Raw genomic sequence first — 15,614 nt, 5'->3', positions numbered from 1 at the left:
AATAAGAAGGATTTCTGCAATCAGCCTTGCAGAGGGATCTAGATAGATTGGAGCATTGTGCTATGATGAATGGGATGGAATCTCTAAAGTCAAAATGCCAGATTCTGCACGAAGGACAGAGTAACACCAGGCACAAGTACAAGTGGGGACAGGAGCAGCTGGAGATGAGCCCTGCAGGAAGGGTCTGGGGGTGCTGTGTGGCCACAGCATCTCAGTGTGAGCCAGCAGGGTGCCCTGGCAGCCCCGAGGGCAAACCCCAGCCTGGGGCACATCAAACACAGCACAGCCAGCCGGGCAGAGCAGGTGACTGCCCTGCTGTGCTCAGGGCTGGGGTGGCCTCACCTGCAGTGCTGCCTGCTGAGCAATGTGAGAAGGATGTGCAGGTCTCTGAATGCATCCCGAGGAGGGTAACAGAGCTGGTGGAAGGGCTGGAAGGAATGTCCTGTGAGGAGTGGCTGAGGACTCAGGACTTGTCTGGTTTGGAGAAAAGGACACTGAGGGGTGACATTGCTTCTGTCTGCAGCTTCCTGAGGAAAGAAGTAGAGAGAGAAGTGCTGATCTCTTCTCCCTGGTATCCTGTGACAGCCATGTGGAAATGGAACAAAGCTGCATCTGGGCAGGCTCAGACTGAACAACAGGGAAAATTTCTTGACTGAGAGGGTGGGCAAATATCAGTACTGACTTCCCAGAGGTGGAAGATGCCCCAAGCCTGCCAGTGTTTAAGAGGCAATGTCTTTAACAACACTACCTAACTTTTGGTCAGCCTGAATCAGTCAGGCAGTGGACTACGTGGTCACTGCAGATCCCTTCCAACTTTAGTGTACTCTATTTTAATTATTTCACTGTGGTCTTCTCCAGATCACAGCTGTCATGTACTTTTTTTCCCCAAACACTAAAAATAACCTAGACATGAAGAAAGAGATGTATCACATTATCATTCACAGATAAAAAATCAAAGATGGAAGAAAGAAAATTATTTCCTCAGGATGCTGTCATTCAGAGAAGATCAAGTCAACCACCCAAACCTTAGTCTGATGCCTCAGAATATAGAACCAATTATTGTCTGTTAGCTGTTCTTGAGAGTGTTCTTGAACCTCCTCAATCTTCAGTCAAAGTGTGGACTTACATTATGAGAGTGAACTTCAATTGAAATCAATAGGCAATTGTTTAAACAATGCATCATGCCAAATTTTGAATGTTGTTCCTCAGTACTCAGAAAAAGATGCTCACTGCATGCAAGAGAAAAATATCCATTTCACTTTAAAATAACAACAACAAAAATTTTAAAACCAACCAACCAACCAACCAACCAAAAAACCATGGGTGCTGCCTCAGAATCGTATGAAGATAATTAGCTATTATTTCATTCTTCCATGCTTAGAATAGAGGTCTGAAGAAAGCAGCCAAGGCCTGAAAATTCTACACATCTGTCTCTCTTCTTAAGTCACATAAACTCCCAGATTACTTAAAGCAAAAAACTGCAGAAAGACATGAGGAAATACAGAAACATAATTTTAGGCTGAATTAACATACCAGAGGGAAGTACTTATCAGAGTTTTAAAAGTGCAATCCAACACTCCCTAAAAGAACTGCAGAACCTGACCTGTATCCAGGTACACTCACACAGGGAAGCTGAAGCAGGCAGGAAAACTTATTTTTCCAGTAATTCTGCACATAATTTTGAGCTCTTGTCAATAAAAAGACCCTTTTATCTGCCCACTTCCATCACACTGCTGATTGTATACCCTGGGAAATGGTCTGCAATAAACATCCAACCATCAAGCAGTCACTAAAATATTCCTTTTTCAGAAACTAGACAAATGACAATCATTATCATAAAGGCCCTATAATGAGAAAAGAAATTTATTGTTGTACTAATGTTTCTCCTGATGATGTGAGTTAAAGTCTTTCAAGAGATGCCAGAGTAGTACCTGGCCTGTTGGACCTAAAAGCATATTGATAGCTTCAGAAAGTCAGAATCAAACCATATAAAAATCTATATTTTTCTGGTAAAGGAAAGCAGGACACTATGAACAACACAGAAAAATTTCTAACTCTGAATTTTTTTTCTTAGTAACTGACAAGATTTAATAGCCAGCTGGTAAAATAATGAAGAAAGAGGCCAACAAAACTATACGAAGCTAAGAGAAACTGCCCTGTACTAATTAGAAACAATGAGCAGCCCGATGACACTTTATAGACTTCAATTAGCATACTCTGCAGGAAGGAGATTTCAAACATCTGTATGATGATTATTCTCCACTGGGATGTCATTTACAGTGCAAAGTATTAAAAACAGGGCCAAAAATCAATTACAATCTTTGTAAATGAGCATATTCTTTATCTAAGCGATTTGAACTTGTATGTGGAAATTTGCTCTAAAAGGAGATACAGAATCAGATTTGACAATGAAAAACAGGCAGCAGCAATCCCCCCATCTGATTTGCACAAAATAAAACTTAATGATCATTAAGATAATAATTTGTATATAAAGTTCTAGAACAAAATATTATTTGAAGTCAATCCTAACAAAGCAATGACTAACCCCATGCCACATTCAAAGACAGACTTTCATTAGGAAAGTTTTTAGCAAACATCCAGAAATACAGTCCATGAACCAAGACTACTGGGATGATTAAAGATATGTACACACTAGACAGGAAGACACAAATATGCAAAACTAATAGGGAGAGTAGAAAGCAACCAATACCCAGTGAAAATGTTATTTTAGTTGATCTCTATTTAATGCATTAGAGTTGAGAATTAAGGATTTTAGCCTGTAATCAAAGGAAGCCAAAATAATGTAGAAAAACTTAAATTACCAGACAAAAACACAAAAAATTAAAATTTACCACAGTAAAATAAAAAGGAAAAAACTCACAAACAAATAAAAAGGGCTGTTTGAATGGACTGAAGGTTTCTTTTCTCATTTACTGACTTTCAGACATGTCTTTTATCTCAGAGAATATGCTTAGAAGGCATGCAAAAGTAATGCTGAGTTTTGTTCAAGAGCAATGACCAACTGCTGAAAATGGCCAGAATATCTATCAGCCATTTTATCAGAGTTTTTATTCATGGTGGAAACTCTGGCAGCGTTAACCTGACTGCAGATCACTGATGACCAAGCACCATGAGTATTTTTTACAGGAAGTAAGATGAATATAACTATTCTCTTGGAGGCAAAACTTATTTGTCTTTGTAGGGGCAGATTAATGACCTACAAATATATGGCCATACTTCAAGAATATATGAAAGCATGAACTAATGGAGAGTGCAGACACTTGCTGAGTAGAGCCAAAAGCATGCCATTCCTGTGCCCTAAAGGTTGTCTTCTCATAATTAAGGAGGTACTAACCTAAGGTGTTGCATTTGACCTTTAAAGCCCTAAGCAACCTGAAAATCTAGCCAAGACATCAGGCTTTCTGTGCTCTTTACCCTTCTTTCCTTTTTCCTTTTGCTTCTACAGCAATGATTAGAGAGAAGCTGTCAGTCCCCCTCAGCCACCGTGTCACTTGGTCAGACAGGACCTGGACCTATTAAACTCTTGTTCAAACTTCAAAGCTCATTTCTCCTGGTGGGTACCTGGGGAGAAATTAAAAGGATTCCCTGGAAGAGCTGTTTTATGAAGACACTTCTCCGTTTTTTAGTAGGTTACCTGGCAGATGAGCAAGTTTAAAATGCTAGTGGGATTTTTATGGTTAAGGCAGTTCAGAACAGGATGTGATGCCAATCAGCTGTGTATAATCAAAGATAAGAGGATGGAGGATGCTGTCATGATGCCTGGGCCTCTTCATTGACATGGAACATCATGACTGTCTCTGGCACTCTGGAAAAAGGAACTGCACAACCTATTTAATATCATGTGCTCCGCAGAATTAAAATGCAGTCTGAATTTCACGAGAAAATTCAAGATAACTAGGTTAATGCAGGATGTCTGCAGCAGAATTTCAGCTGCACAGCAGTCTCAAGCTATTTTGAGCAGCAGCAACTACTTACTTAAGTGGAATCAGCAAGAGACCACATTCCCTATTGTTTGGGAATAACAAAGCTGGAACACCTCTAACAGGCTACCTAGGGATTACTTCAGCTAAATGCAGCTTTGTTATCAAAAAAGAAAAGAATTTTTTTCAGCCTGACAGCACCATAAAAACTCTCGTTCATAGTGAATGACACATGAACAGAGACTGGTGTTTATAATTTTCTGCTGGTTAAAGACTCATTCTTGCTCCCATTGAACTAAATGAGGCAAAACTGCCATTGATTTCAATCAGATTGTCAGTAGACCTTAAAGATACTAACCATCAGCACTTATTAATATGGAATTATCAGCAGAAAACATATTGACTAGTTGATCTAAATACTTTATCTTCATTCATCAAAACACTTAATCCAAATGAACAGAGACAGAAAACGGAACCCAGACCAAAGGTCAGGCTGAACTTACAAATTGCAATGACTGCTGATGCACATTAGCAGCAGCATAATGTGTATTGTATCCAGTCAAACCAATGGACAGAACATTAAACGGGAAACAGAGAGCACACACACACCCCCACACACCCACCTTGCTTTCCCAGCAGCTCAAATTCTGCCTCAATCACAAACCTTTTCATATAAAACACGAAACAACCATAAAAAATTCATAAAACTATCTCCTTATTTGCTGAAGTTTTAATTATAAAAGCCAAAAATCAACTTCTGTCACTATAAATGCTACAAGTCTCATAAAAAGCTCTTAAACTCCACTGGTATTATTTTAACTTCAGAGAAATAATTGATGTACTAGAAAGGAGAAAAAGAGTGGTAAAAAAATCTGAATTTAATTATATGAATGGTATTCTGTATACACTTAATTGCATAGCAGTAACACAACCACTTTCATTACTCTTTATAGCTTCAGATGCCCATTAGCACAATCCCCAAGGTTCCTTATGAATAATTAGATTAGAAAAGGGGGACTCTGATGAAACGCCATAGGATGCAATGCTTATGAAACAGCACATCTTGAATCCAGATGCTGACATGACAACATCATGAAGAGCTAATTTGCACATCCAAATTAATACCATCATGATGATAATATAAAAGAAAGATATGCATATGAAACGAGCTACAGAAAATAATGTCAAAAAGAATTGAGGTACTTATATTGCAAAAATACATCTTTTTGACATTTTAACTCAGTTGGAAAGGTGTAAATAGATGAAATGTCATATTCATGAGCATGGAGATACTTAAAGAGACTTGCTAGAATTTAATCCACTATTTGGCAACACATGGGCAAGCTGTTTAATAAATAGTTATACCAATCAAACATGTGCAGCACTCACATAAACAGGTGAATAAATTTCATTATATTCTATAACACATCTGTTTCTATTTGATATACTGAATGTTTTGCATTGTCTGGCGCTTCTTAGGTATATATCATCAACTAAATCAGCAGGGATATATTTTTGAGGGATCTCTGCATGGGGCAAAACAGACAGAAACAAATAGGGTTTAAAAATATTTTAAAGAGAGTCAGATATTTCTGCAGCTGTCCTGAGTTGTATGTCTGTGTATTTACATGTCCAAATGGTTAAGAAAGATCTCCCTCAAATACACTCAACAGAAGATAATGGCATTTCTGCAGAAAGGCAAATAGCTCCACTTCCACTTCTGTGTCTTTGCTTCACGTACAGATTAAAACACAAGTCCATGTTACAAGGCAGACTCTGCCATTTGCTACTCAGACACTGATGTCAAAGACTGCTCCTGTCTCCACATTTCACAGCTTGTAATGTACGTGGATCCTGCTTGCCCTATGCATTTGAGAATGTGTTCTGGCAAGCCTGGCACACAGCTTTTAAGAAAAGTTCACATCAAGATGCTGGGATCTCTTCAGAGTGAAGAAAAATTATTGTAAACTCCGAAGAAATTACAACATTACTGAAAAATATGGCAGAAACAGAAGGATAAAAGTAGATAGATGGGACACAAGCAAGAGGCATAAAACTGGAGACATTATAGATATGATAAAACAACAGTTTGAAACATAATGAAATGACTGGAAACTTTCTTATGATGCAAGGGTGAGGAAAACCTCACTAGATTAAAAAACGTACATAAGGCTAATAATAACAGTGTTCTTCATAAGCATTTAGGAATCTGCTACAAAGTGTCACTGGAACAAGGAGGACAGTAGGATTCAAGTGATATATATATACACTCATGCACTTATCCACAAAAAAAATTATAATAATGACAATAACTGAAAATAACTTATGACAAAATTTCACTAACTGACAGGCACATAAAAGAGAAAGGTATAGCAAGAAAAAATTTAAAAAACCAAACCTAACCAAAAAAACTCACAAAAAAACCCCACAAAACCACAACCCCAAAACAATTCCATATCTTCCCAAGAATCATGTCAACACTGTGGAAAAGTAAGCATTTTTTGGGATGAATGATACCCACTTAGAAAAGGATAGTAATAGGAGAAGAACAACAAATCTTTTCACTTTGTATTTGTGTAGTTATGAAGCAGAATGCATTATTTTCATATATAATATTACACCTACTACATGCACAACAGAAATTACAGGTACTTCATTATTCATTCTCACAAAACATTTCCTTCTTTTAAAAGAAGTCTAAAGTGCAAGCTTCTTCATTACCACAGCCCTACAGTCTTTGCTTACTGAGATTGATCCAACACTGTTTAAATCACTAGGAGTTCCTTCCATGGACTTCAAGGAAAACAGTATCAGGACCAAAATCTATGAGTAGAATACATTAACAAAACCAAAAATCAAATAACCAGCAAGACACAGAGGCAACATGCAGTGAGGAAACCTATGTGAGGCATAAGTGAAAGCTTTTATTGGTATATGAAAGAATTTTCATGAGCTCTTGCCACTGTGACCCTGATGCTTCCTGTATCTATCTGCTTTTTTTGTTACCCCTTGCTGTGCATTGTGTAAGTTACAAAATCACCTATAAGGTGATACACTCCTGTGGCACTGAAGTAAATAAATAACATGAGGCCTTTTATTTTGAGAACACACAACTAAGTGCTCTTAGTCGTGATGTATGTTCTGCTCATTGAAATAAAAAAACTCAAATCAATGCAGTTCTTCCTTTGGAAAGCAAAATACTAAAAAGTACATATATTTTAAAAGCTCGTATGCATCATCCTGAAGCTGAAGTTGTCAACAGTCTCCAAATGCATAAATTCACAAAACACCATGCCTAAAGCCAGAGTTGGCACACTATTTTGTTCCCCTTAGAGTGTCCTGCCACAGTTCATGCTTTGCAGCAGTACTGAGACCCATTTCTGGACTTACATGGTGCAAATGGATAACATTTTAGCTCCTTTTTTCCCTTATCTGCTTTCCTATAATTTTTCATTATCTGCAAAAAGATTGGAAGTTCTGCCTCAAAACATGCTACTCCTGAAACACTGTCAGATTATTTAGGGTGGTTTTTGCAGACACTGGTTTCTAAATACATCAGCCTAGGTCTGTGCCATAATTTATACACTGCTAAGATCTAATGAAATCCATGTACAATTTCATACATGTTTTATTGCTAACTTTTCTTGTGGAATGGCATTACATTAAATGTATGATACAGTATTAGAACTCATTAATTCAGGGGATACATAGAATCTATCAAACACCTAAAGAACACATATACTAACTTGAGATAACTAGCTTTGAGACTAACTCAGGATGTCATCTCAGAACACCAATTCCTGGCATGAAAAAATTTCATCTATGTTTCTATGAAATATTTTAATATTTACTTTACTAGATACCAAAAAATTATAATAGTTAACAAAGGGTAAAATAGTTCTGGAACAGGCTCTAAGCTTTTCAATGTTTTCAGACTGCAGTCAGAGAACTGATGACAGATCACAAGCACCCTGGCAGCTGCCATGGCTTGGCAGAGCTGGGACACCACATGGCATGGATATAACATGTATTGTCTTAATATAGTAGTTCTAAACATAAATGTTTTAAAGATATTTAAACATATTAGTAGGACAGCAAGAGGACAACAGACGATTGGGTTTAACAGTACCTCTGCTATATCCCTGCTGTATTCTCTTCTCACATTAGTCCAGCAAATTTGCAGAAGAACATTTATGCAGGTTCTTTTAATATAAAGAAATTCTGTGCAGATAAGATTTGCAATAAAGCTCATCATTCATCCCTCCTTGGTAGTCTCTTTATTACCCTCATTAATATTGCTTTTATGTCTACAGACCTGTGCCTCCAAGTGCTTCCCCAACTCCTCTCACTGAATAGGACTGTGGGATTTATCTCAAGAGTAATATTAAGTGTTCACGTATATCCGAGATTTTTATGTATGCATCCAGTCTATGACTTTCAGAGATCATAACTGGAGCTTTGAGTCTCCTTCTCTGGGAATCAACTAAATGCATAATTTGCCTAGACTTGTGATAACACTTCAGTCTTTTTTAGTGCATTCACAGCACTTGGTAGCAGAAATTATTAAAAGAAACTCTTGGGAATCAATATGGTTAAACTTTCACTGAAGCCCCCATATCTTCACAGCCACCTAGATTTTATACTTGCCTAAACACCATGCACATTAAAGAGAGATGTGTATTAAAGACTGCATCTTTAGGTTGTCATAATATCCTGCTCTGAAATAAAAATGAATGAACTCTAATTTAAAAAGTACCCAGGCAAAAAAAAAGTACTAGCTGTAGGGAAAGAGAATTATTGTTTCCCACATTTAAAGCAAAAAAAACTCAACAACAGCAACACCAAAGTAAGAAAAAGCATACAGGAAGAGCCACTGCACAAGTCTTTAGCTAGGTCTGGAATCTGAGAAATAAAAGCAGTGCCAGTTGATGAATTACAAGCTTAATTACATCTGGGATAAGACATTTTAGAACCCAAAGGAAAAATGATTTGCTGGATGTCAGCATGCTCAGATGCCCACCAGCGAGCAGTCCCTCCTCTCTTCCAGGGTTTCAGTGAAGACAACATACATGTCAACCACAGTAGAAGAAACACAAACTAATGAAACTGTGTGTAAGCTGTAATTACACTGTCTCAGTGAATGGCACTTGGGGTATTGTGAACAGATTGTACATGTTACTTCACACAGGGCCTAATGAAGCGTTCCCTGTTCTACAAACTTCACCTCTTGATTTAATTAACCTTCATACCTATACATGCACTACCTACCAATCATAAATGTTGGAAACCCCTTAAATCAACTATGGTGCTTTTGAGCTACATTAGAAAAGTAACAGAGGTTTGGTTTGTGTTCAGTTTGGCAGCTCAAAAGTGAACAGCAAGGAAATTTTAAAGTTCTTAGAAAATAAAAGCTCATACGGTGAATTTGGCCCTAAATCACCACTCCTAAACATAACATCTAATCCTTTAAATGAAACTGCAATGAAGTAGGATTGAGTCATTCACAACAATAAAAGGCAACTAATATTTTACTAGAAGAAAAATAAATATGAAAATAATCTAGTAGAGCCAACTTTATAGAAGACCTCTAGATATTAAAATGTGTTCTGTTTTGCAGAACCAATTAGATGGCTAACTCTCATGTTAGGTTTGTAGGTACAGCTTTGACCAACACAAATATATAAAACTACGTCATTTTTACCAACCCTTAAAAATGGAAAGAACACTCATCATTTTTGTCCCAAATTTAAAAAAAAAAAAATAATCTCACAGACTATAGCAGCTAATCTTTTACAAGTTTAGGACAGAGCTGGCTGCATACAGCCACCCTCCAGGCGTCCCATTAGCCTTCATCTTCATGTTTGCCAGATCAAAATTTTCCTCCTGTCTAAATTCCTGCCCAGACTTGAGCATTCAAGGACAGATCTCTACAAATGCAAAGGGAAGCTCTGTCTGTTCTCCTGGCAGGAATAACCCAAGGAAGGAAAACAGCAAACCCTCATTTTCCTTTCTAGTGAAGGGCAGCATTCTCTGCTGCCCTGTATTTTGAAGGGACAAAGAGAAAGAACTGCACCTCCATGACAGGAGCTAACAGGGCTGCTCCTGGCAGGCAGGGCTCAGCTGAGTTTCCTTCAGGAAGACTTGGTAGCTGTGTAAATGATGAAGCAAAATTGACACACTTTTTCTGCTTCCCTTCCCCCAGGATTAAAGTTTGCATGAGATACTAAATATTTTACTTCATTAAAAAATCAAGTTGAAATTACTTAATGCACAAATTAGAAAAACACTCAGAATTGATTTAGAAAATAGAGGCTGCATTGGAGAAATATTAGTAAATTCTACACAACAACAAAGAGCAAGTGAAAGCTGCAGAGATAATTTATGTGACTCTCCAAAGTCATATTAATAGTACCTCTCATAAAAAATTAATCTGCAAAAGTTAGTAAGCATGACACAGAGGAGGAGAACCAGTGGACTGGATAGAAGCTGGCAGAGGGATAAAAGAGAAAGTTTGCCAGGCACAGAAAATGAAGACTCTCCTTGTATTTTAAAATTGAATCTTCTGTTTTTATATCCAGCTTTAAAGACCTACATTACAAGCAAAAAGAAGTACAAAGACCTTCCTAAAAGCCTATGAAGCAACATGATTGATGATTTAAAAAGAACAAAACCAAAACCACATAGAATGAAGCAGAAAATACCTCAATAAAATGTAACATTTATGGTTACATTCGTCACTCCAGAAGAGAGATTTTAAGGAGGGAGCTGAAACCTGTGTAATAGAGGTCATAAAGCAGGGTTTTAAATTAACTGAGAATTCAGCCAACCTTGACAACTTAAACAGAAGGTACCAGGTCTGTCCTTTTCCTTCACTTGAAGCTGTGCTATTCATGAGAATATCAACCAATGTCAAAGTCATTTTGGCATAAAGGATAATAATTGTATTTATGATATATCCCTCCAAGGCAGCATGTGAGATCACTCAAGAATATACCACAATACATGAAAATATTTAATATATTTTAAACCTGTACTTACTGCTTTTCACTTCAGTAGAAAATTTGCAGCTACTGTAAAGCAATATCGTATTTTGCCTTATACCATTTTATTGGATAACTAAATAAACAAGGATGTTGCTCAATAATGTAACAAGAGTAGTAGCTAAGCACACTTGCTTACCTCCCTACACTGCAGCTACGTACTCAAAGGCCATCCTTCACCTTTGTTTTTCTCTCCCTGACTCAATTCTTGGGCCCTGCCTGCATGGTAGTAATCTGAACTTCAAGTTACCAAGATGGAAAAATATTGTAATGCCACAAAGTGCCACAGTCCAGTGAGGCCAGGGACACAGAGCATGACAAATGACTGCAATTGGTGTGAAATTTGATAGAGGATAGACTTAGAGCTGCTGTGGTGGTAGCACAGATCCTGTTGGCAAATTGTCCATCACTACCAGGCTGGGCTCTCAGTTGACAGCAGGGATTCTTGAAAGCCTCCAGTGAGCTTTTCCTCTCACCTGGTGGAAAGTTAAATTAGAACCAATGCCTTTAAACTCCCCTGGTTTAAGCCTGAAACTAAAAGCTCTCAGTTTCCAAGATGCCTCATCACAGGCAGAGTATCTGCTTGACTCTTGCCGTTTCCTTCCCCTCTTCGACAGCATTACCAAACAAGGTGGACACTCACAAGGCACCTCCACAGAGGGCTCAGCACAGGTTCAGGAATTCACTAAGAATCTGAACACATCGATCAGCTTAGGATGCCCCACAGATTCACTCAGAGTTTGAGTCCACAACAGCCAGAATTAAGTCAGAACTAAGTGACTTTAAACCAAGGTACTTACAACTTGCACACTGAAGCACACTGTGACCCTGTGTTTGAAATAAGAAACTGCATCACGTTTTTAGAAACCTCTATGTGCCATGTGGTACAGGCATTCCCAATTTTTGAGGTTTAGACAGCTAGCACTGACCCACTAACTCTGTACACACCTAAGAGGACTGAAAAATTATACATTACTGAGGACTTAGCAATACTGGAAGCCACAGGTCAGCAGGTGAATCCTCTGGGGGTGTCTCCTTGCAGTCTCTTATCCTCCTTGCACAAGTGACTCACAAACCCCTCTCACAGAACCTCGTGTGAAAGCCTCTGCTACACCTAAATGAGAAGGCAAGGCTGCTGCTGCTGCTGTACACACTGAGACTCTTCTCCAGATGTTCACAACTCAAAGGGCAGTGTGAGCAGCCTGGCTGCTGTGGCAGAGATTGCCACAGAACCCTTCACTGCTGTAGCCAACACTAATACAATTATGAATAGTCCTGGAAGACCTAAAAAAATCAAGGAAATGGTCAAAAATGGTGAAAAGCATTTTTGTTCAAACTGTTATTTCCAGCGCTGAAAAAGTACCTATAGCTTTTATAAACATCAACATGGAGTTTCCTTACAGCAATCCCTTTCCCATCTGGAACAGTGAAAGAGTAGCACATAGGGTATAATCCTGGATTTCTATGAATTTTGAATGAAATGGTAGAGAACTAAGTTCACAGCAGTTTTAACACCCTCAGATTCTGGTAACTGTCCTGGGCAGACCATTTGGTTTGTTAATGGAAAAATAGGGTAAGTTTTAAGCAAGGACAGTGACCGTAATTCTGACAAAACAAAACTCTAGATGAATAACATGTCAGAATTCATGTAGCACAAAAAACAGCACAGGCTTCTGGGTTTATAATCAGACTGCTTTTCAAAGTCCAAAGCTGTGAACTAATTTATGGCCCCAGTACTTGCTACTATGGCAAAACTTAAAGCCAATACAGTTGATATCTGGCTTCCCAGGAAGGGTTTTTCACAGACCTAAGTAAAAAGCCATTTTGCACCCCAAACAATACTATTATAGATCTTACCCAATAATTAAACCTAGATTTCCCCTTGCTGTTGTTGGCAACAATCAGATGTAATGGAAACAACAGGTGTTTTGTTTTTCCTGGGACTCAGAAATATTAGGGGTCGTGAATGAAAGGAGTCCTCTATTTCTTGTGTACCACAAAAATAAATAAATCTTGATCTGCAAAATCCAAAGCTCCATTATGTGCACTGCTTCAGATTGCAGCTGAATGGAGGCATTTTACTCTGGTCTCTCTGGTCTTCAATTTCAGAATACAGTGCAGAGCAGAATAAAGCCACAGACTTGGAAAAGCTATTTATAGTGCATATGCCCCAAGGAGATATAGCTAATAACTAATTCATTTCACATCACACATTTGAATGCCATATGAAAACTTCCCAGTTTCTTATCAGCGCAGGAGAAGAGACCCCACTGTGGCTTTCTTTAAAATAATTAAGGATTCTTTCCCAAAACATTTTAATCAAACTACACCTCCACTGCAATCTTTTCTTTCCCTGCCTTATAGCTATTTTATTAGGAGGTCCATACCTATTAGGTTTTGATAAATGCGCTGATAAAAGTTTTGAAAAATGATGCTCATTTTCCTAGATAACACATTTGTTCATCAAATAGTTTTCCACAAACTGGATTAAAATCCAATATATTACTGGTCATTATCAGTAGGAAACAAATGGTAAAATCTGGTGAAGAGTTCAGTGAGCTATGTAACTGGAATATCTGCATATGATGAGGTTTTGGATTGGGCTCGTTTTTTGCTGTAGAGAAAACAGATCAGCTAAGTATTATTCCATGGACCAGATTGCTGAATATTTTATTACAAATGATTAAGAATTAAACAACAGTCAGGGAAGATAAGGATTTGTAGTACTTAGAGACATCAATAAGCACATTGAGCTGCTGTTCTGCTGCAAGTGCAGCAGAAACAAAGCAGCAGGCTGACACAATGATCAGTGTAATGATATCCTTCTTGTTTCTCCACACCCACAATTTTTGTTTTCTTTTGCTTTTCTTCCACATTCTGACACCAGGTGTTAGAACAGCTTGACTCAAGGAGAGTGTCCCAAGAACAGTGTGGTTTCAGTCAGTTCTGGTGCCAAGAAGGTATCAGAAATAAGCCAGCAGGGGAGGCTGAGAGGAGCCCCAGCTGGTGCTCCACAGGAGCTACTATTGCCATGGGACTCTGATAACTCTAAGAGAAGAGTAAGGGCCCTTGGAAACAAAAAGGAATTTAAAAAGTAACCCCCCCCCCCCACAAATACCATAGACTATCCTATCGTTCTCAGACTTAGCAATGACCCACTATTTAAACTGGGCCTTCTGTTACTTCTTAATTAAAAAGCAAGTTTTTGTTAATAGGTTTTAGGCTTAAATTAGAATTAATTGATGTATAGAACAATGTAAATGAACACCAATTTGTAATACAGTGCCCTTAGGGCACCCAGTATTTACTGAGTAGGATGACAACATCCCAATTTTACCACAGCAGAAGCAGCATGAAAATTGTTTGTAACACACAGTAAACATAGACTGTAACTAGATATTTTGAGCTTACACAGCCTTTTACTGATGTTGTAGCATCAGTGAAAATGCTGGCAAACAACACTGAAGAATATATGCATAGACATCCTAATGATTTAAACATAGCTGCCTTTCTGTTCAGCAATCTTAACAGAAACCAAAGTAGCTTCCTTGTACAGGTAATGTTTGTTTGCAAATTTATCAGTCATAAAGGTCAATGGGTAAAACTTGAATAAACATATTCTAAGTCTCTAATTAAATTTAACAGAAAGAATGCAGATCTCCTTCAATAATCCTTTTAGGGTTTGGATATTTTTCCTTTCAGCAGAATACTCTAATAGCATTATAAAGTACGGTTCAGTGACCTCTGAACATCCATTTCCAGAATCAGATCTTTTATAGAAAGGATACACTACTTCATGTGTGTGCATTGATTTTATTTAGGAAATGGAGAGAAGCTGACCTGAGGATTTTTCCAATTTTAGATTGAGAGAAGGCTTCTGGTTTGGTTTTTTCTGTTCTCACTTCTGTTGTTTGTTCATTTCACTATGTTTACTTTATTACGTATTTATTGATCATATGCTTTAGTCTGAATCTCTGTAATATTCAGAAGAAAAACGTCCTATTGCAATCGAGTGCCAATATATTAACTATGATCATTAAAGCAAGGTAAATTATACTGGCAAATATCCGACAAAAAAAGAGTTGCAAAGTGTAGTTATAAAAGGGCTTTAAAATAACTGCTATGCAAAATAGCAGCAGCTTCTCAGTTTCTCATATTTTAGTTTGAGCTAGAGAATGTCCAACTTTTGAAAAAAAGGAGCAGTGCAAAGCATGTAAATTGCTAGAAAGGTAAATTCATTGGTTATCAAATCTGTACATTTCAATGGCAAAAACCACAGCACTGCAGATCAAAGACATGTGACAGCACACTGGGTTTTTGGAATCTTTAAATGTACAGTATAATGTTGGATCTCAGAAATCTGGAGTTTTTGAGCTTTCTGTGCTTCCAGGAACAGACCCTCTGAAAAAAACACTGCACTGGACCTGAAACGTTGGAGAAGACTTGTAAATATGAATAATAAGTTAGAAATCATAAATCTGTACTGGGTTAGATGTGTGTATTTTCACTGGTGATGGATTTTCAATTTGAGGTTTTTATGTATAGTGGTAGCTATGGGACAAGATGGAGAATTTTGGGTGGTGTCTTTCTTCTTCTTCATCTTCTTCTCTTCTTCACGGAACTTAGGTAGTAA

General features: G+C 37.8%; 1 protein-coding gene across 13 annotated transcripts in view; it reads right to left on the bottom strand.

Annotated features, from left to right (window-relative positions):
* Positions 1-15,614, bottom strand: part of PPP2R2C (protein phosphatase 2 regulatory subunit Bgamma) — a 191,262-nt gene that overhangs the window by 66,533 nt on the left and 109,115 nt on the right. Inside the window, exon 1 of one of the 13 annotated variants that reach the window (XM_088163106.1) lies at positions 343-412. The exons of the other annotated variants lie outside the window; for them this stretch is intronic. Coding sequence (XP_088019232.1) covers positions 343-397 — 55 coding nt within the window. The 5' untranslated portion in view covers positions 398-412. Of the gene's footprint in view, positions 1-342; positions 413-15,614 lie in introns of those variants that run through there. 13 annotated transcript variants of the gene reach the window in all.

The sequence above is a fragment of the Sturnus vulgaris genome, chromosome 4 (genome assembly GCF_052056855.1).
Source record: "Sturnus vulgaris isolate bStuVul1 chromosome 4, bStuVul1.hap1, whole genome shotgun sequence".
Lineage (NCBI taxonomy): Eukaryota > Metazoa > Chordata > Aves > Passeriformes > Sturnidae > Sturnus > Sturnus vulgaris.
The sequence above is the reverse complement of the archived record's forward strand: the minus strand, read 5'-3'. Positions and strand labels throughout refer to the sequence as shown.